The 23,735-nt window shown below is 38.6% G+C and overlaps 1 protein-coding gene across 2 annotated transcripts in view; it reads right to left on the reverse strand.

Moving 5' to 3' along the window:
• Nucleotides 1-9,137: 9,137 nt before the first annotated feature.
• Nucleotides 9,138-23,735, reverse strand: part of LOC145984995 (centrosomal protein of 120 kDa-like) — an 88,689-nt gene continuing 74,091 nt past the window's right edge. The window contains exons 10-14 of one of the 2 annotated variants that reach the window (XM_083118479.1): nt 21,124-21,306; nt 18,828-18,926; nt 16,421-16,588; nt 12,140-12,243; nt 9,138-9,938 (exon numbers count right to left, since the gene is read on the reverse strand). In XM_083118479.1, coding sequence (XP_082974605.1) covers nt 9,527-9,938; nt 12,140-12,243; nt 16,421-16,588; nt 18,828-18,926; nt 21,124-21,306 — 966 coding nt within the window. In that variant the 3' untranslated portion in view covers nt 9,138-9,526. Of the gene's footprint in view, nt 9,939-12,139; nt 12,301-16,420; nt 16,589-18,827; nt 18,927-21,123; nt 21,307-23,735 lie in introns of both variants that reach the window. The other variant, XM_083118478.1, reaches the window with a different exon arrangement.

Raw genomic sequence — 23,735 nt, forward strand, 5'->3', positions numbered from 1 at the left:
CAGGAACACACATATTCTATGAAAAATGACATAGCTACAATCAGCCACATTATGCGCCGTAAAACAAAACGAGAAAACACGTTCTGTAACCTAACAGGAAGTAAACAAACGATACAAAAAATGGTAGAAAGAAATGAGAATTCAAGTGGAAGTGGTCATATCGAATTTTGTCTCAGCTTACATGTCAAATATTTGCAAATCTAGTTACCAAGTGTGCATCTACAATTTAGTCAGTAACATTATAGTATAGGGGTGACAGATTTCTTCAAATTTACAGGAGAAAGTACTTACGGAAATCATTTTCTGTAGCGTTGTGGAAGTTCGTGAATGTAGTTTTGATCCATTTTAATGCAAATGCATGTTGTTTTCTGCGAAAATCTCTGTCCGACACGCTGTTTCTGCTGCCGCCATTTGCTTTCTGCACGAGAGCACAATGTTCCCCATAGTCAGTGTTTCAAACTTGCCGTGTTTTCACTAGGACATGACGTGTAGTATTTTTTTTATTTTTAACTATGCTTGCCTAACCTAACTTAACCTCACGAAAGATGGTTTTTGGGGCTAACGTGAATGGTTTTTGGGGCTAACGTGAATGGTTTGTGGGGCTAACGTCAATGGTTTGTGAGGCTAACGTCAATGGTTTGCGAGGTATTAGCATAATTTCAAATCCGGGCACGAAAGTAGGTATTTTCCGGTGAACGAGGTTGCAACACTGCATAAATCGACAAAACACTCGCACAACGCACCCTGAACCAGTACGCTATCGCCCGCCATAATGTGTTACAGAATCGAAATAACAAGTAACAGTAAGTACTCGTAAATGTAAGAAATATACATTATCTTAGTTAGAAATGCATAATTTCACCTTAGGAAACGTTCTGCATTCCAAAATAGTATGTTAGCAATGTAAAAAAGTGCGAAATATATGATTTATAGGTGTCACCCACATACTATAATAGTACAATTTAGTCTATTCACTTCGTCCTTCTGATACTAGTTGTCTGTGACCACTGAACAGATGACAAAATAGAAATGAAAGAACTCAAAATTCCAAAGGTAAGCAACACATAGGTTAATATAATGTATATTCAGGGCATTATGAGGCAAGTGGCAAAAATTGTTGAAAATTCAGGGATATAAGTAGTAGTAATACAAACTCTCCGATGCGATGACTGTGTTTATCTATGCACCAGATACACATGTAATAGTTTGCAACTGTGAACAGGACAGTATATTCGCTACTGATTCTTCATTAGATTGTTACTGTGGTTGTACGTGTTTTAGCCGTAATGTAACAACGCAAACCTCAGATACTTCCGTTATCAGCACAAAAGTACCACAAGGCATCTGGACACAAACCTGTAGATATCAACCTTGCAAAGAGATTTGCAAATATTTGACATGTAGCTGGGCGTAAACAGCCACATGTAAGGTGTAAGTCCAATAAAATTTATTGTTGATGATATTCGACATGTAGGACGAGATAAAATCCGATATTGACACTTCATTTTGAATACGATTTTACCATTTCTCATATCGTTGGTTCATTTCCCTTTCCCCTGAGATGACTGCTGATATTCTGGCTGGTAGGCTATGATGTTTGGTCTACTGGGTGTTTTTCTCGCTTGGTTTTACAGCTAATAATGTAGTTGGTAGTTTGTAATTTTCACAAAATTTGTGTGTTCCTTGCAACCCTGCTGTGTGCTGTTTCGCCGCAGGAAATGACGTCAGAGATACGATCAAATGTTGTGTTGGGTTGCCAGCATCCAGGTGGCAAAACGGTCTTTTTTGAACGGCTGTAGCGTCGAATCGACACACCAATGAGAAAAATGTTACTGAGAAAAGTTGTTTGTTTTGATGTCCTCTATACGTTTCCGTGGTCCATGGGTGCCATTAAAATGACACCATGTATATAGGGCTGAGCCGATACCGATACATCGGTATCAGTTGGAATTTACTTACCAATACCAGCCGATACTTTTCCGGCATTTTGGACTTTCATGGGGTCCGCAAAAATGCCACACAACACTTCACGGAGTCTAACTATAATGGAAGTTATGTAAAATTCGAAGTTTATTTTTATTTTGCACCACTTTTGTGCAAAAATAATGAATGTTATGATAACATAACATGTAATTTAATATTCTAATGTAATTATTGAACTTTTTAAAGAAAAAATCTTGTTAAATTAATGCACATAACAAGAGTGGAATTCTTACACACTATTCTTAATGAATATTTTTAATAACTTTTAATTATTACAATTTTCAAGTATCGGTATCAGTGGGGATCTGAGAGAGTATCGGCATTTAGCAATATGCTCCAAATAAAAATTGTATATTATTTCTCAAGCTTTAAAATAGTTTTACATACTTGCTTGTACAGGAATGTCAGAAAGCCATGTCATTCGAAACACTCATTTCTGTGGCTGCAGTTGGTTCCCAGTGTTACCTTAGAACTTGCCATTATATCTTTAATTCATGATTTTGTTTCTCTTTTTTAAGGAAGGTTGTCACACCAAAAGAGAAATTACAATCCTACTTGCAGATTTTCCTACAGTACAGGGTACCACAAAAGTAGTCTGATTTATTGAACCTCAATTCAATTTTGACATTTTCTTCCAGTTCAAGCTTGGAAATGGAATAAAATCAGTACAATTTATATGTTTTCCGCCAGACTGAGGTATCAGATTAAAGGAACTCTCATTCTGCAAACAGCATTAAGGCTTGGTACAACAAGTTTATGGAAATTGGTAGTGTTCTTGACAGGAAAAGAAGTGGGAAGATCCAAGACAAGCAAGGAAGACGTCAAACAAGTTCCTATCATTAGAGTGAAGTCCAGAAAAATTGACCGGAGACAATACAATGCAATTCAATGTAAAAACTGTAATTTGCAATCTTCAACAGTTCTTGAGTTAGTAATGACTGAAATCCATCAGTGACTATTGTTACATCCTGTATGTGTGTCTTGTGCAAGCAACATATGCAGCTTGCTTGATGCAGCATATGACTGCACAAACTTTCACAGCATATAGTCCAGTAAAAGTAGGCAAAATGTCATCAAAGAATGGAAAAAATTCCAACAGAGATAAAAATTGGTAGATATCACCAGTATGGTATTTCAAACAACATACTAAAAGTCCCCGACAATCCGAGTTGTGCTCTGTCCGCCATATTGGAAAATGGCGGATGAACGGTGATGTTTGATCATAATTGCTTTATTAACTAAAAATGGTGAAGGTTGAGCCGAAAATGTGTTCAGACATAAATTAAAGAAAATAAAATTTCCAATAACTGTAAGAAGATAATTTTTTGTGATTTAACCAACCTATCTAATGATGTTAAAAATAAATTTAACCAATATAATCCAATAATGTAAAAAATAAATTTAACTTTGTGGAAACTTTTCCCATTATTTTGTAATCAAATTTTCCTGGTGTTGATGGAAGTTGTACGCTTTTATTTCCCGATTTGTAACGAATAATATATATTACTGACCAAGCTTCTTCCAATCCGCTTCCCCTCATCATGTATCCTATCGCTCCCATGTACGACATAAGCATGTGGAATCCACCTAGACGAAGGACAACTGACGACATATATCCGTTGTCCAGAGAAGCCGCAACAATTTCAGAGGCTCTCAGATATAGAGGTTGGTCGAAAGTAACAATACATGTGTTTTGACCATGTTTCATGTATTCTTCAACTGCGAACATAAGGGATGAGTATATGACATCTGGACTTGTCGGCAGCAGCTTTATAAATGGTAATATACTTATTTCAGAAATGTGATATTCCTTGCTACCGTCAGTGGCAAGCTCCATATAAATACTCCAACTTGGACTTGGTGACAAGGTAAGGTGATTTCCACACATCTATACAAAATCAAGAAGTGATGCAACATGCACTGATGGTGCTACCTGTTTGGTGTATTCAATTTCTTTAATCTTGATTTTCTCCAGGCCACGGACAGCAGGCACAACGTATGTGCGTAATGGAACATTACCAAATTTGGCAAGGTAACATTCTGGTGGTTGCTTCTTCAATCGAACAATTTATTTTCTGGGATGAACAGATCTTGCAGGAGTAGTGCACATAATGCTCCCCGTATTGTGGAAAGTTCCTAGTCTGTCCAAGGTCCGAACATTGACGTCTGCATTATCAAAAACAAACTGATTCAATAATTCCTTGTCAACAACAATTTCCTTATCACTTAACATTGCAGAACTAAGATACAATACGGCTTCATTGTAGGATGCACATAAACTCATGCTTGATAACATATCAATAATATTTCTTGAACCAAAATATCTATGTGGATGAACTGCAAGTCCAATCTGAATCATTGAATTGAATGACCGTGGTCTTACTGCTGATATAATAGCATGCTCAATACACGCACATTTTCTTTTGATGGAGTCTTCATTTCCTTTTATTCGTTTCATAATCACACCCTCTGTAAAGACCCTTAATGTCTCTGGAACCATATCATCAGCTGTCTTCAAGCATTAATGTGGATTTGGATACATATCTTTAGCATATGTTTCGGATCGTATATCTTCCCGAATTATTGCAGCAGCAGTTCTAACAATTCTAAGTCTTTCGTTCTTTAGATCTTCTTCTTTCTGGCTGTACCAACTTTTGGATAATATTTTATATCCTGTATCACGGAAACATACTGTAGTGGTTTGCCCTTTACGTGTTTTATTATCATGTCTTCTCCATAGTGATCACATAGGTGTTTCTTAAGAGTTGTTTCTGAGACATCAGTATCTTGTGGAAGATATTCCTTCATCTTCGTCATAAGTTGATTCATCGAGTACTGACACTCGTCGTTATCATTATCAAGGTAACAGCATAACTGCAGAAATGCTATAGAAATACACTTATCTTCAGGCCTACCACGTTTTCCTGATGTAGGTGAAGATGTGTAAAATTTAGTGAAACAAGGATGGTGATACCTAGCCTCAACTGCAACTAGATCAATAACGGTGTGCATTCGATCAAGCACTGTCCTTCCCCAATCATCGTTCCTCTTGATGGCAGCTTCAATGATTTGCTCCTTGAATGCTAAGGATCGAACTTCAAATATTTTAACTCGTCGGTTCACATTTTTGTTTTTCATTTCTGCTTGAAAATCACAAACTTCACTGCAAAACAAGCAATCACATTTGAAGTGAAATATATGTACTGCTGATCGAAGGAGTATTGAATTTTGTGGTGAACAATTACTTGCAGCAGTAATACTACTCTCACGAGTATAGTCCTTACGGCACTTAATATGTAATCTCACATTCGTCTCATTTTCCAATTTCTCAAATATTCCATCCTTTTGAAGTAAACTGCTGCTCTTTATAGCATTTAAGCCTTTTATCACAACCACACTGTCACCTTCACTCAACGTTTGTTCACAAATAATACAATATTGGGTTATATCCATTGTTGCCTTGCCAAAAAGGTTATTCAGTTTGTTTTCTGATGATCAGATCCATTACATCGAAGTTCCACAATGGGCAGCACCCTTAAAGAAATTACATATATTATTAACAGTGAAATGGTAGGTTAAATCACAAAAATTTATCTTCTTACAGTTATTGGAAATTTTATTTTCTTTAATTTATGTCTGAACACATTTTCGGCTCAGCCTTCACCATTTTTAGTTAATAAAGCAATTATGATCAAACGTCACCGTTCATCCGCCATTTTCCAATATGGCGGACAGAGCACAACTCGGATTGTCGGGGACTTTTAGTATGTTGTTTGAAATACCATACTGGTGATATCTACCAATTTTTATCTCTGTTGGAATTTTTTCCATTCTTTTTTCTAATTTGACTGGACTAATATAGATATTAAAAGCAAAAACAAATATCCAAGCTTTTTTCCCCCACTGATATCTAATTTTGTCACTGCGGACCCTCAAAAAATGGAAGAACGTCGAAATTACGATGAACTTAATACTATATGATCCATCTATAAATTATCATGTCTGCTTGGTATGTATGAATAGGGTGTCGGACTGCCACACAGGACAGCCAGATTAGGCAATCCCACATCCCCTTATAGATGCTTCATGGCATGATGCAAAGTGTATGGGGAACTTTACCTTACCTTTATGATTTATCAAAGCTTTACACTTCGCAATTGTACAATGATTTATGAACACACACCCTCAAATTGATCTGAACAAGTCTCTAAGGATGTGGTTTCCTCACCTCAAATTTTAATATGACATTGAAACTTGTCTCATCTCAATAGCATTCCTAATTTTCCCTTATGCTAATCAATGATTTATTTTGGTTTCAGATGCCCCACAGGGCTTTCAAAGGGCAGATGGCGATTTCACTTTAGATGTCAAGAGGAACTTTCTTTAGATATGACAGGATGGGTGGTTATCTCATGTGCCCTTTCCTTTAATCTGTCCATGCAGGAAAGACAATACTGGCATGCACAGGAAGGAAAGCACTACCAGGTATGAGGGGCAGTCAAATGAAAACCGAACACCCACCATAAAACACATTCCTCGCAAAAGTTGGCAACACTGTTGTTACGTATCGATACTGCCATCTGTAGGGTAGGAGAAATGCATAGTGAAAACGAACAGGTCCACACAGTTGCTTTGTCATTGCTCAGGAGGTGAGCGGAGTGAAAAGTGTGTTCGTCCAGCATTGGAAATGGAGGCAAGCAAAGAAGAGCAGAGAGGTGTGGTTTGTTTCTTGGTGGCTGAGGCGCTGGAACATGCGAAATTCATCGTCGCATGTCTGCAGTGTCCTGACAAGTGTGTACGAGTGGCAGAAGAGATTCCGCGAAGGACACACATCACTGCAAGACGATCCGTGCCCGGGACAGGCCCATCGAGCCATTACGCCTGATGTGATTGCGAGGGTCGATGGTCTGATCCGGGAAGACCGACGAATCACAGGGGAAGAATTTCGTGTTAAGGTTGGCATTAGTCATGGCTCTGTGCATGCCACTATCAAAGATCACCTGCAGTTCCGAAAAATTTGCAGGCAGTGGGTTCCGCATCAACTGACGGAGGGACAAATGATTGACAGAATGACTGCATGTCTGAGTCATTTGCAGCGGTACCACGAGGAAGGGTATGCGTTTCTGTCACGTATCGTCACAGGGGACGAAACGTGGTGCCACCATTTTGAGCCCGAGAGCAAACGGCAAAGCCAACAATGGAAACATGTCGATTCTCCCCCGCCAAAGAAATCCAAGGCTGTCCATACGAGTTCCGGTAAGGTCATGCCGAGCTGCTTCTTCGACTGCAAGGGCCCTCTGCTTGTCGACTTCCTAGAGCATGGAGCCACAATCAATGTGCAGCGCTATGCAGACACGTTGCAGAAACTGCGACGCACCATAAAGTCAAAACGCCCTGGAATGCTGTCGGAAGGAATCATCCTTTTGCATGATAACGCAATGCTGCCAATCTGGTGAGGTATAAGCTTCAGACATTTGGCTGGGAAACGCTTGAACATCCTCTGTACAGCTCTGATATTTCCCCTTGTGACTTCCACATTTTTGGTAACCTGAAGAAAGACATTTGTGGACGTCGGTTTCATTCGGACGAGGAAGTGAAACAGTGGGTGAGGTTGTGGATCCATCAGTGACCTACCTTTTTCTACAAGACTGGAATTGATAGTCTCGTCCCCCAGTGGGATAAATGTCTTAACACTTGTGGCAATTACTTTTGAATAAAACAAACTCCATTGTCACTTTGTAGAGGGTGTTCGGTTTTCATTTGACTGCCCCTCATACATAAATATTAAAAGGGGTTGATTCACACAATGATGTATCCTCCTCCAACACCCTCCAAAATTTCAACAACACAAACACCTTCCGACAAAGGCCCAAATGAAGGTTATTTTGGCACTACATATAACTTTTACACCCCTTGTCCCAAAGAAAAATTCTAGATAAACCCCTGGATTGACACTTTGTTTTGATGTTTCTTAATTTCAAGCAACTTTGATGTGAAACATTTTCAAGTTCTGTAATCTGTCAGCTTTGAATGGAACCAGCTTCTCTTTCCTTTGCACTTAAATCCATACAATTTTAATTTATAGGGATGTTTGATGGAACAAGGTTATCCAAATAATCATTGCAAAATTGAGGCTTTAAAAATCAATGTTTAAATTGATGTAAGGACGACCATAATGAAACGTTACAAGAAGAGGCAAGCAGTTTCCATGGACAGAAGAATATGGTGGTGGTTGCTAAGTGATCTCATGTTCAATATGTTTCTACAACATATGAAAGGAACTTTCTTGCATGACGAACACCATATGGTACACACAGTATTCCTTTCATTATACTCAGGCAGGCTTTAATATCTGTGCATCCATGTGGGAGGAAATATATTTTTAAGTTTTATCAATTCTACCATGGGTCCCTGAAGCCAAGACACACGAAAAGTATTCATTAGCAGTGTGGAAACCTCATCAAAAACACTGAAAAATTCCTTTCATACACAATGGCTGTGGTTTAGAGTGCTGCAAAGAGAGGTTTTTGCTTCAGAATATAATAGTTCACACAGACGATGCTAGAATGCATAAGTTGAGAGCTCACCATGAGTCAATAACGCTTGAGCAGGTCAAACTAGCAATATACACTTGAAGCCTGGTGGTACATGTATAACTGTCACTTTTCTGTTGAAGTGGGCCATTAAGTATGGTTTGTGAAGTGCAAGAGGATGTGAAATTGAAACTTAAGTGAACAGCCATCACTTACATGTTAAAATGTAGTTTAGTCTATCTTACCAACACAATGATATATGAAATATGATCGCGGGCTGAAACTAGCAGGGTGGACACTTTACATATGTGTTTCTAAGATTATTGTCATATTAAAATGATATTCCATTGTATACACTCAAGGGTGAGAAACTCAAAAGGATTGCAAGCGAGTGAAAGTTGTCCCATGCAGTACTCTACTATGGTTACTGTACTGTAATTCCCCAGTAAGAACCCTACAATATGAATATACATTACAACGTGTAACCAATATTAAACAGTGTTACCAGGGTTATTAAAATGAAACATGACAGGCAGTTTTGTATGTTTTCTTATCCTGCTTCATCTTTTCCCAATTTTAAAGTTCAGTTTGGTGTATTGAAACGTGGAAGAAATTTGCTAATAATTGTACATGGACTTTTTTATATAAAAATAAAACAATATTCTGATACACAATATACAGAATTCTTCACATAAAATATACTTTCAAAAAGGTCTGTTATCAAATATTTTATACTTACAAAATTTGTACAATTCATAACAAACTATCAATTTAAAAATTTAAATCTTTATGTGAAAACTTTTTTTTCCCCCCATAAAAGCACTTAGTTTCACAATTACACAACAGAGAAAAACACACCAACTTGGAAGAATTTCTCCAGAACTTTTCCTCAGACAACATATACAATGGAAATAAATTACAAAACATACAAAAACTTTACAGGACACATCATTGCACTTCATTCAGTGTTTTCCCTGAACAAAAACATCGAATCGCAGAGAAAAGTAGAATCACGTATCCGCTGCAGGTTCAGTCAACAGAAACCTAATTTCTTGATTCAATTTACTGATTATAGGATCATCAATCTCATAGTGGCCAGTTTGAAGTAAGCTATCACGTTCCCCTATCAGCTGGGAGATTCTTTCTTCGGCTTGCTCTGCATCTATTGTTTTGGGTGCAACGTTCGAGGCTGACTGCTGTTTGCCATATTCGGAGCTCTGCTGGGCATTTGCAGAGTGCAAACCCAAGTACTTCCTTCTGATTTTATACAGCTGCTGAGGATCCAATGCTCCGGGGCCATGATTCATAGGTTGAGAGTCGTACTTCTTGTCCGTGTACTTTCGAACCTCTTCGTGAAGCTTCTGTAATTCTTTTTCATCCTGCTTCAATCCCTGCTCTTCTTCACGGATCAGTCCTTCTAGCCTAGAATAAGAATGATGTACTTAATCACTGTTTTCCAAGTTGGTGGGTTACTGCCATGGTCCTAGTGTATTGCAAATTATGAATCTAAAATGGTTAGGATAGTCTAGATTTTGTTGACAGATGTGAGGTAAAACTTGAGAAGCACAGAATCAGACAATGAAAAAAAAAAAACATAAATGGGGAGACATACAGTGACCTCAATTATATATTTTCCCACAAAATATACTTAAATCTTCTTGTTCCAATGCAATGTAAATTCTTCAGCCTCTGAGATCTGAAAAATGTACACACTGTATAGACCAATGTCATTTGATAACCATGTTCAAATGGAGGTGGGCATGTGCAGAAATCGCACATGCTTAGGCCTACACAAGCCTTGCAATCAGTCCGCCATAGAACGTTGGTCAGTTCAGACACGAATCACAGCAGTGGAGGCGTAGCTGGCCCTGCAATGAGAAGCTTCATGGTGCCAGATACATCTTCTCAGACTGAAAACTTCTGGTTGTGCACACTGCTATTAGATCTCTAATGTTTGACTCACTTTAATATGCTGTGCCACTTGAAATGAATTGAGATCCTCATTGGACCATTGCAATGCTCTCTTTATTTCAAAAATGAAATCCGTTTGAATGAATACCTCCACTGCTGCAATTTGCATCTGAACAGAACAATGTTCCATGGCAGACTGACCACAAGTCTTGTAGCTGGCTAAGCACATGATATTTCTGCACATGCATGCCTGCAGTAGGACAGCACTACCAACTGACATTGATAAATATAATATGTTGCCACCCTGCAAACTTGAATTTCAAACAAAGAACAAAATATACCAAGCTTAAAACAGTTTGCTCTAATTGTTATAAACCAAGACAAAACTAAACAGCACAGTGCACAATAATACATTAAAAAAATTATATTCTGTGAGTTTTTCACCTGCCATTTCCTTTATGAAAAAAATTTGGCATGCAATCTTAAATAGACATTGGTTAAGTCATATGTTGTAAGTTTGATTCCCACATCAGTGGGAAAAAACTATTAACTTTACAATGAGGAAATAAGACACTCTCAAAATGTAGTGATGAATGGGAGAAATGGATTAAATTCAATGAAGCTTGCATGTTAGAGAAGATCCATTAACTCTGCGCGAGGGTCTTGCACTAAATATTAACGATTTTATATGCAGTCACTAGTACCTATCTATCTCTCTGGCATTCCTAAACTTAAAAGTTTATTGTTGCAGGAGCAGAAGTCTTCCATTCGTTCCAATCCTGGGAAACATTATCTCCTCTTAAGCATCCTTACCAATATGCTTCAGGTCTATCTTAATACTGTCATTCCATCTTCAGTTCGGCCTTCCTACAGGTCTCTTACCACCAGGTTTCCTACAAGGATCTTGTAAACTTTTCTATTCCTTCCCATGAATGACCTAACCACAAAAGCCTTATGGGTTTAATTATTCTAATAATATCACGAGATCAACATAGGTTATGCAGTTTAGGATTATGTGACCTCCTCCACTTCTGTTGTTTAATCTCTTTTAAGCCCAAAATATTTTCGTAACATTTTATTTAAAAAAAATCTGAGACTAATAATCAATATTCTAACAATCCAAGAGTCAATGTTCTATGATGACCCAGAAAATAAAAATAAAACAAATGCAAGAATGGTTCATTTCACTTCGTAACATATTTAACTAGCTCTCTGCTCTAATAATTTCTTAAAGGTTCGCGTAACCACAGCTTACCGATATTAACAATGTACACCTCTATACAATGTAAAAGTGTAGACTTTTACATTGGTAACTGCTGTGGGCTTTGTCTTTGAAAAAGCGAGGCACACAGACTGCAAATCCTATGTTCATAAAAACAATAACAAAATAAAAATATAGCGTACCATCAGCAATTTTACCAATACACCGATATGTCTAATTCAGCGAATATCAATAATGTACCAATTAACCTACCATGTTCCCTAATTTTAATACTTAGCTTGAACAATAATTTTTCACTATCAAAACATTCCCATTCAACCAAATTTTCCACCCCCATAAAATTTGTCATCATAATTCTCAGCATATGTTGGTCTATTGGAAAGTCTGAGATTGGTCAGTAGATATATGATATGCAAGAAATTGTTAGAATATCACTGGCGAGGACAGTGTAAAAAGAGGCTAAGAATAAAAGTGTGGTCAACTAGCTTACCCTAGTTTCTTCAGCTCCTCTCGCTCCTGCTTCAGCTTGACCTGGATGGCTTCCTGGTTCTCGTACTTGAGACGGTGAATCTCCCGCACAGCTCTCGACCATTGCTGTTTAAAGAAGTATTTGGTGTTATTGGCATTGGCCAGCTTTGCCTCCACAGACCTCTACAGTGTGGCATTAGAAAAAAAAAAGAAATGAGTAACCTATAGCTTAACACAAATTAGGGATGGGCCAATATGAAAAGGGCCAATTAAGAAAAGTAGGGCATGGAGATTGTTTTTACCAGGTAACAAAGAAAGTTCATGAGGTTGTTACAACTGCCCGTAGTTTTCGTGGGGTAGTACGCAGTTCAGCCACCAGGGGTACATGTATGTGTGATTGGCGGAAAGCTCATTCCTTGGCACGTCGGCTAACGTAGATAACAGGTCGCAGTCGATAGTTCGGGAGCAAGTATTCGCAGTGAACAATGGCTTTGTCGAATGCAGTAATCAGGGCATGTTTACTGTATGAGTACAAGTTGGGCACAAAAGGAGCGGAAGCAGCAAGAAAAATATGTGCAGTGTTTGGAGAAGGTACAATTAGTGAACAGACAGCGCAAAAGTGGTTTCAGACCTTCTCGAGTGGCGATGAGACACTGGCAGACAAACCTTGATCGAGCAGACCGAAATCTCTCGATGTGGACCAACTGAAGGCAGCAATTGAAGAGGATTCAAGTCAAACGTGTCAAGAACTCGCTCAACGATTTGCGGTAAGTGCTGAAACAATTCGTGTGCACTTGCATGAGCTTGGCAAATCATGGAAACTGAGTAAGTGGGTCCCGCACGAGCTGACTGCTGCGAACCGTCTCCAACGACTGAACATTTGCGCTTCCTTGCTCACTAGGAACAACAACTGTCCAATTTTGGACTGCATTTTGACGTGTGATGAAAAGTGGGTAATGTACGATAACAAGAAACGCTCATACCATTGGCTATCGTCAAATGACACCATACCTTTAACTGCAAATCCTGCTCTTCATCAGTGGAAGGTGCTGCTGTGTGTCTGGTGGACTACGACTGGGATTGTGCATTATGAGTTCTTGGAAAGTGGTAAAACCATCAACAAAGAGGTGTACTCCGCGCAATTGCAAAGAGTGGCCGAACAGCTTGCAAAAAAACAACCTGCATTAGTGAATAGGAAGCGTGTTCTTTTCCAACAAGACAACGCTAAACTGCATACAGCAAAGATGACCCTGGAGGTGATTTCTTCTCTCGGCTGGGAACTTCTGCCACATCCAGCGTATTCACCCGACATAGCTCCATCAGACTACCATCTTTTTTGTCTATGGACAACCATATGCGCAATCGACATTTCCAAACTCGCGAGGAGGTTGAAAACGCGGTGGTGCAGTTTTTTGCGGCCCTACACAAAGACTTTTTCAAACATGGCATCTACAGGTTTGTACAAAGATGTGAGCAGGTTGTAGAAGCGGATGGTGGATATTTTGCAGAATAAATATAAGGTAAACACAATTGTTTTGGACCTTTTCTTCTTTGTACTAAAACTGCATGAACTTTCTTGGTTACCTGGTATATCCATAAAAATTTTAACAAAATGGTAGAATATTGCACTAAATTATAAGATATGTATTTACAGATAGATCAGTAAAATTATCAGTAATTTTACAGATATGCCTATATCGCAGGGTGACCAGATGTCCTCTTTTACCCGGACATGTTCACCTTTTTAGGTGTCTGTCCGGCATCCGGGTAGATTTTTAAGGAATCTGTAAATGTCCTCCTTTTTTTGGAAAGAGTATAGCATTGACCACAGTAAATGTGCTGCATAGAGAATGCTTCCACACATAACGATCATCATTTAAGGCATATCACTTGGGGCACGTGAAGTATTCGAACAATGCTCACTTAGCATCTGTGATTTGAACACTTGAGTCTAGTATTATTCTAACTCATTGCTTCACAGTCTGAGCATGTTCCAGACTGGAACACACATAGTCTGTGCAGTATTGATTTGGTTTATTTAGGGTTAGGTGGGAGAACAGCCACAGGTTGAGCCTCGCCCTAAAATAAAGAAATTTGAATTTTACGTAACTTTTCTGACACTTTTGGCTCACCACGAAGATATGATGATTTTGATGAAGTGACACTCACAAAGAACACCCATGTCCAGGCTGGGATTCGAACCCGGAACACTGTGCTAAACACTCCGACACGGAGGTCTGACAGTTTCATTTCTGGTCCTAGATATGCGATACATAAGCGTGTAGTAAGAATTTTGATTTTTACATATTATTTTTATGAAATAATGAAGCGAGAGTGTAAATTGAAAAATGACCTCGCAAGAAGATATCCAGCTTTTAAAGGTTGGAAGAAACGAGTATGAGGTAAAGTGTAAGGTGGCTGTCACTTTCCCCTGCTGTCGAAACTGTTGAAAGAGTGCAAGAAATGTTGGTGGCATTAAAATGTCCCAATCATTCTAAACTACATAAAATTTAAATTCGGTTTTTTGAAAATAAGCGAAGCTTACTTGTTACTTTTGCATTTCATTCTAATATCCAAGAATTGGAAAAGGAGCAAAATTCTGTGCTTCAAATTATAGATATTCTTAGTTATGATTGTCATGTGTTAAATAATTAGTACAGAGGTTCCGAAATGTTTTCCTTTCATGGCACCCCTAGCATTTCAAGATTTTTCCATGGCACCCTAGTCAGAATGTGGACCTATCTTGTATTTGCAATGCTCAGTTAATGTGGTTAGGTTGCTTGCCATAGTTAAAAAATAAACACATATTTCAAACTCAGAAACATTTTACATGTAAAAAGTACTAAATAAGCAAATATTTGAAACAATATAAATCATCTGAGAAGTATCTGTGAGCAAAGTATGGGTAAGATATGAGTAATGGCGAATGTGCTGCCATTTTTTGCAGTGTCCTCCTTTTTTGCCATGCTCTGTCCTCTCTTTTTGAATGTATATGTCTGGTCACCCTACTATATCGGCCAATGCTGATAGAGTACCAATCAATCTGTCCCATCTCTAACAGAAACATAAGTTGTAACTGATTTTCACAAACTCAAAATAAAATAACTAGTTGAAAAGTAAATGAAAATCATCGCTCAACTTGTTGAGCATATCTATTAGGTACTTTCAGAGTAAAAAAAAATACCTAGCAGAACTGAAACAATGTTTGAAAAATATGACTGGCTACAATAAAGCATCACTTGTGCCTTTCACCATCATTTACTTAAAAAAATACATATCACAACATGCTTTATTAGTGTTTCTGGCACATAACATTTGTTTGTACAAAATATTTTTACTGTTTTAAACACTCTTCATCATGTGATCAACAACAAAGTCAGCTAATGTTATTCACAGGTTAATTTTGATATTTCTACTCTTTCTTTGATCTTTCTTGCACATTGGTCTTTCTTTTACTCTAATCCTCTCAGTGCACTTTATTTTTTGTTTTGTTTTGTAACATGTTAATAAAACGTAGTAACCAAGTTCCCATCCACTTTGCAAAAACAAATTCCCTGACTATACCATGTTTTCCTTGTACTTTTAAATTACTTTCCTGGCCACTCTGTAAGGATTTGACACACTAATAAATTAGTGTTATGTTAAATTTTGAATGGAAATCAGATAAATCAAGTTTATTCAACAATGTTTAAAATAAATGAAACATAAAATCAAATAATATTTTTACATGAAACATCCGCTCCATGCTAAGGAATTGTGTTTTGAGGAAGAACTTAAGTGCGTTTTCAGTTTCAAATCCTGGAAATTAAATACGTTTTCAGGTCAGTGGGAACCCTCAATAAATAAATGTAACCTTGCAAGATTTTCTTACAATCTCCTGCAAAATGTATAACTGAGGTTACACTGCATGCTTTCAGTTTCAAATATGCAAGAACTGCATTTCTCGTAATATTTTATGCAATAATAATAATAATAGCTACTTGAATGCAATGCTCCAGTGGTTACATTTTGTTCACAAAACATTGTAAGATTTTTTACTGCTCAATTCATGTTTCCATTTGTACTATTTATAAATTTACATTATTTTCTAATTCATGGCCAGCTTCTTTGCTCTGAAAAACTTCCATTTTTTCCTTTTATGATGCAAAATGTGTTATTAACATCTAGATGAGAAGTTACCTTTTGAATGACCTGTGTACTGTTTTCTTGATTCATTTTCAAAAGATACCACTATGGCAGAATGGAAATTCCCGTAACATGAACACTTACTTTACTTAACAAAATGTAAGCAATGTGTACTGACCAATTCCTGAAGCAATTTAGAAGTCTCTCCTTCAGACAGCATGCTTCTTTTCGCTTTCTCCAGTTCGTCGTCTAAATGCTTCACTTTCTCCCGCCACAATTTATTTTCTTGCTCTAACCTTGTAATTTTTTCTTCCAGCTGAAGGGTCACTGTCGAAGTCTGAGAGAGCTGTTGGCGATAATAAGAATAAGAAGTACAGAGAAGAAAATTTAAAAAAAAAGAGAAACAATAAGGAAGAAGAAAATAAGGATGCACAGGAAGGGAAAAAGAATGCGAGTGTGCCATTCAGAAGAGAGATGGAGAAAAAGATAAGAAACATCTATGGAAAGTATGACCTAAGAGCAGCCTTCAAGCCACCAAAGAGCATCGAGAAATGGTTTAATGAATACAAAGGAGAGTGGTGAATTGGCAACGGCAGGGGTATATGAAGTAGAATGTGGTGGATGTAGAAGCAGGGAGAAGCATCAACGAGAGAATTAAAGAACATAAGAGAGACATTAAAGAGGAAGATCCAAGAACAGCATTGAGTGAGCATATGTTGACATATGGGCACAAGATTAAGAAAGTACAAATGAAGGAGAAGAGGGAAAATGAAATAGAGAGAAAAGCAGCAGAAACAAAGCACATATGCATAAACAGGGGAGAGAAAATGAACAAAAATGAAGCAGAAAGTGGAATGAAATGGGTGGAACTGATAAAAAAGCATGTGGAAAGTAAGTTGGTTAAGTTTCCTGAGCCACCTTCTATTTTCTGCACAAAAATGGAAGATTTCAACTTGCCAGATGAGTTAAAGGAGAAAGTGAAGGTCAGTGCCACAGGAAGGAGGATGGGAGGGAAGACAAGAAGAGTAGGTTACAGGATGGAGGGGAGGGGGAGAAAAAGCCAGCTATGACACGTGCAAGGATAAACCAGTTTACCTAGGAGGAAATAAGGACACACAGGACACTTCATTCCTTAGAAGTGTAGAGTGAGGTTGTGTTATTGTATGTGTATCTTAGTCTAGTTTGAAAAAGTTCTGGGAAACCAGAACGAAACGTCACAGATAAAATTAAATAAAATAAAAACCACTAAAAGTAACCGTGTTAGATTATTTTGCATCTATAAATAGTGGTTATGCGAACCTTTACCTTTAAGAACATGTGAATAAAATGAATCAGATAAAAAGTAGCATTTGTACAGGTCCTTTCACAGTAAAATCTGTATTTTATCTAACAATAATAACCCGTGGTGCAACAGGCCTTGAGGGCCAGGGCCTACCTACAGACTGCCAGGCTCACTCCCACCTGCCGAGGTGGAAGATTACCCAACCAGTTACGGGGTGACGTGTGATCAGCACGTAGGTTTCCTTGACCGGGTTACGCTTCTCATTCGTAGCTCCGCAATTCTTCACAATGGTGGATTGCTACTAGTCCCATATGCAGGCCGAAATCTTAGGAGAAAAGTTATTGCACTTTCCCCAGGAGACTCGAACCTGCATGTGTCCCATAGTCAGAGCCCAAAGCATGATGGCTTAGGCTGCAAGGCCACAGTGCGGAACCTGTATTTTATCAATAATTGTATAATGGTACCTTTGTTTGTTGTAAGTGCACTTTATGCACATATAGACCAATTGGGAATGGATCTACAGTTTAAAGTGGGATGTGAATATCTACGCACCTCACTGGGGATCAAACTGGACATCCCTTGGTCACAGGTGATAGGTTTACCACTACGCCATCACGGAGGCCCAATGGTACCTTCAGTAATGCTTGATCCAATAAGGAGGTACAATCATATTTTCCAGAAATAATATTGTTTGCATGTTTATTGCTGGCAGTTAACCTTCTGGACTGCAGTGCCTATTAGATTAATGACTTCCAATATATTAAGATATTCACAACAACTGTTTCACTTTGGAGTTGAATTTACAAAACAAAAGGTGTATAAAAAAGTTATTACATTTTCTCTATCTTCTCTGACCAGATTTTGAAGGCCAGATTCCATTCTGAGCAGACATATTCTAGAAGTAAACGGACTGTCATTATATAAATGTAAATCATAGGATGTGGAGAAGAAAAGCTACAAGAATGATAAAAAAAAGAGCTCACACAGCCCTTCTAAATATGTGCTTACAAAAGTGCAGCTACAAATCAAACATTTTACTCACAGATGATATATTCTGTACACTTTCTTCAATTAAAAATACCATCTACAGTGTATGAAGTGTGTGTGTGTATACATATACTTGAGAGAGAGGGAGAGACACACACACATAGCCACAGAAATAAGGTCATGGTGTACAAAAAATTGCAATTTTTGGTCTCTCTCATTTTGCATATGTGGCACCATCCTACTTCTGCCTAGTCACCTAATTCAGTGGCAGCTATTATAGCCACACATTTGCATCACAAATAGCATGGGTACCAACCTTATGCTGCACATCATTCTCCAGTCGTTGTGAAGCCTCTCTCAAATCCTGCAACTTTTGTGAGTATTTTCGATCGAGCTCTTCTCTTAGTCTTGAGACCTGTGGCAAAGGTATAGAAGAAAATAAAGGAAGTGCAAATTATTGATTTCATTTGTATAGATTCATAACTAAGTGACATTAAAAAACCATGGCCCTCAAAAAATAAATACGTATATTGAAGACTGATTTGAATATAAATCAAGTATTATACATGTATTATCACAATATACAATCACGTTGGTGCAGGGCTGCCAGGTGATCAAGATGAAAATAAGGGACAGATTTGCAAACATGCAACATAGAGTCCTAATCAATAAAAATTATTTCTGTAGTATTTGCAACCTGCTTTATATTTATTACCCTTATCCTTCAACCATGACTTGCAGAACATACAAAGTCGTTTCCATATACAGGGTGCGGCAGAACCGACTAAGCAGTTTCTATCGATTACCGCGGGAGCTGTGGTGGGGTAGGCAGTTGCACGTGGTCTGCCTTTGTTCAGGCGTTGACCCCATTTCAGTAGCTAAGATGGTCTGGACCGGTGCACATCGTGGTTTTGCCGTTCGTGCGTATTATGAAAACAACAGATCTGTGATCGCTACACAACGAGCTTTTCGGCGCCAGTTCAACATTCCACGCAACAATGCCGTTCCTAATGCAAACACAATTCGGTCGTGGGTTCGGCAGTTGTAGGAAACTGGTAGCACACTAAGAACAGATACACATGGCCGACGCAGATCCATCAGAACGCCAGAAAATGTGCAGCGGGTGAGAACAGCAGTTCAACAATCGCCGCAACGTTCTGCTCGACGACATGCTGTTGCATTGGGGATTTCAGACCGCAGTTTGAGAAGGATTCTGCACTGCGATTTGAAGTTCCATCCTTTCAAAATAATGATTGCTCAAGAATTACGCAGAGCAGACTACGCCAACCGTAAAAATCTGTGTGAGCAAATGCTTGCTCAGATCCCTCCGAATGCAGCTTTCTTCAGTAGTGACGAGGCACATTTTCATCTTTGTGGGTGCGTGAATAAGCAAAACTTTCACTACTGGGCTGAACATAACCCCCGCATTATTCATGAAAGACCGCAACATTCTCCTAAAGTGACAGTGTGGTGTGCCATATCACAATTTGGCGTGGTAGGCCCTTACTTTTTTGAGGAGGAAGGAGTGACAGTGACAGTGAATTCCACACGTTATGTTTCAATGTTGCAAAATTTTCTGCAACCCAGAATGGACGAGATTGTTGAAGAACATGGAATGGGGGACTTGTGGTTCCAACAGGATGGAGTTACTGCTCACACAGCTCGAATTTCACTTGATGTTTTGAGAGAAATGATTCCGGGACGCCTCGTCTCTTTGAGGGGTGATGTCCGGTGGCCTGCGCGGTCACCAGATTTGAGTATTTGTGACTACTTTCTTTGGGGATATCTGAAGGAAAGGGTTTTGAAAAGCTGCCCTCACACCCTACCAGAGTTAAAAGAGCGGATTATTGACGAAGTGAATGCCATACCCCACGATATGTGTGCAAGAGCTGCTCGAAACTTCAGGGATCGTCTACAACAATGTATTGATGCTGACGGCCGCCATCTTGACGACATTATTTTCAAAACTAAATGAATGTAAAATGGTATATTGTACTAATTTAGAAAACAAATACATTTTTTCTCTATATATCCAGATTTACTTTTTATTGCTCCTTAAAACTGCTTAGTTGGTTCTGCCGCAACCTGTACTTTCAATTTACCACTCATCTTGAAACACACTGAACCAGTGCTTGAAGTGAAGGGCTTTGTAGGGTATCCCTCCTAGCTAGACCCCAGGTTCAACCGAACATCCTCCAACAATTTCCACTTCAAATGCTGGAAAGAAAGTAAGTAGATGTGGTGCAGAGGAGGTGGCAGAAAAGTTGATGATCTAGGTATTGAGAAACATCCCAGGAATCATTGTCACACGGCACAGGACATATTAGTTAAATAAGGGACTGTACCTTAAACCCTGGCAACTATGTTGTTGCTCCATCATGGAATACAATTACTAGTGTATTGAAAAATAAATAACTAAACAGAAAATTTAAACACAATTTCGTTATTTCACATGAAAAAATCTAGTGTGGATTTTCCACTTGAGTGTATTGAACATTTTTTTATGAGAAAGTAGTATAAATGAAAAAAAGGAATATGGAAGCTACAAATAAATGTTCTTATTGTTATAGTTAAGACTCTTATTTGCTTAATAACTCCAACACAATTTTTACCTCTACTTCTTGTTCGGAAGCCTTTTGTCCCTTCTCCTTCAGCTCCGAGGTAAAACCTTCGAGTGTCCCCAGAATGTCATTGCACTGGGCTACCCCTCTCTGGAAATTCAGCTCCAGCTCCTCACATCTTTTTACCCACTCCGATGTCAAGGCTGTCAGGTGATCTTGCTCTTTCTTTTTCAACTGAAAGTAAAAAAAAGTTAATACTAAGACTGATCCAATACCAATGTATAAGTATCAGCTGGTACACGAGGGCTATTCAGAAATCAACTTCCGATTGGCTCGTAAAAAGTAATATATAACCGGGGTGACATGTCACATGCGCAGTACCTAGCAGTAGTGTGTAATTGCACTCCTCACACAACTGCAGTCCATCTGATTCAGCACTGTGCAAGTAGGAACTGCTCCCGCCAGTTGTGAGGTGCGTGGTGCGATTCGATTCCTTCAAGCAGGAGGAGTTAACAGCAAAAAATCATCATCAATTGTATCCTGGAAATTTGAGGAAATTCCTCGGAAAGTTGTGAAATTGCAAAATGACATTTTGCTCGCACAATTTCTTCTATTTGTTAGGCAAGTTCATCAGTCACAATTGAAGGCTTTCCTTGACCTCCCTCATTGTGCATGTCTGCATATCCAGCCTTCAATTTTCTGAACCAGTCTCTCACAGTACTATCACTCACAAGCCATTGCCATAAACACGACACAATTGGCAATAAATTTCGACTGCATTGACTCCTCCTGCTTGAAGGAATCGAATCACACAATGCGTCCATATTCGTCAGTTCCTACTTGCGCACTGTTGAAGCAAATGGACTGCAGTTGTGTGAGGGGTCGATTACACACTACTACTGGCTACTGCTCATGCACCATGTCACTGCGGTTATGTATTGCTTTTTACGAACCAATTGGAAGTTAATTTCTGCATAGCTCTCGTAGTTTCAATTTAATCAGACACCTGCAAAACATCTGCCACGACATGGTGCAGAATTCAGCTGTGCTACGATCATGATGGTCTCCATACCGATGTCCTGGACACGTGAACTATAGGGTACGTGATCACATCGCTATAACAACAACAATCACTGTAGTCAGAAACAAAGGGGGGTAAGCCCACTATGTGACCTCCCTGTAGATTGCTGATACAATTCCAACAGAAAACTTACAACTTAAAATTTATAAACTACATCAAATAGTTACAATTCTCAAGTATTGGTGGAGATTTGTAAGAGTATTGAAAGTGGTATCGGTATTAGTCAAAGTAGTATTGCCCTAGTGAATACTCTTTAGCAATGGTGCATATTAATGAAACGATTGCATGTGTACAAATAGGACTGACGAATTAATAGATAATTATATTTAAATATTAAATAGCTAGTTCATTATGTTTTTTTAATTCTCTTTATTATTGATTTATTTTAAGTTGCTTTTCTGTGCATGGAGAGAACAATCTCAAACACACATGGATAGGACACAAACCACAAATAATGCAGAGGACTGGTGGAGAGTTCAGGTACCAGAGCCAAGTTGTACTACATGGAAATATGTTGACTTCTGAGCACCTTCCAAAGTGTCACTGTAACACCCTATATGCATTGTGCCTTGACACACACAGAAAATATATACTATTGTAGAAAGTTAGTGAAACTCCAAATCGACCAGGACCTAAACTAGTTCTCAGACCTGGTAGCTCAGTTGCCTGGCTGAGCTGGAATTCCTGCACTGTTTTTAAATAAATTCTGTCAAATTTAAGAGACCACATCATTAGGCAATTAGTGCACATGAACATGTCTGGAAAGAGTTCACTATATTTTAGTGCACATAGAATACCACATAACCAAGTTTGAGTGAGTTAGTGTTTTAAGTTCACTTTATGCACAGTAAGGTTAATGGTGACTGGACCTACAGTTTAAAGTGGGATTTGATTTGATTGATTTGCATTATTTAACTTCGCCTTTGGTGCCACTTTTGGCTAATTTGCAAAGATGGGGATGAGTGATGATATGATGAAATTTATGAATGGACCCTGACAAACATCCATGCCCAGGCCAGGATTCAAACTCGGGACCCCTGGCTTAGCAAACCGGTGTGAAAACGATTCCGCCATGGGGGCCAGCTTAAAGTGGGATCTGAACCACTATGTACCTCCACTGGGTATTGAACCCAGGACCCCTTGATTACAAGGCGACTACAGTTGCGCCATCAGGGATAACCAAGTTTGCGTATATTCTATTTGAGTATATCACATGTAAAAGGTAATAATGTGAAAGAAACTAAACAGTAATTGACTGGCGGGGGAGAGAATCAAGTGAAGATTTTAAGTGATATTGACAGATATTGCCATAAGGCAATTACAGAAAAAGCACATTGAGTATGGAAATTATTTCATTTTGGCATTCCTATATAGAAAAGGCATATGATAGCATGGACTGAAGAAAGATTTCGAAGGCTCTAAGAGAGAAAGGAGTCGAGGAGGAAAATATAGTGTGTAGAGTGCAGAGCACACACAAGGCCAACCAGAACTATGTGAAGACACCAGTGGGAAGAACGGAGTGGTTCAGTATAAGTAATGGACTAAAACAGGGAAGTGCTCTTTCCCCACTGCTCTTCATAAT

This window comes from Lepisma saccharinum, chromosome 3 (assembly GCF_977018435.1).
Source record: "Lepisma saccharinum chromosome 3, izLepSacc3.1, whole genome shotgun sequence".
NCBI lineage: Eukaryota > Metazoa > Arthropoda > Insecta > Zygentoma > Lepismatidae > Lepisma > Lepisma saccharinum.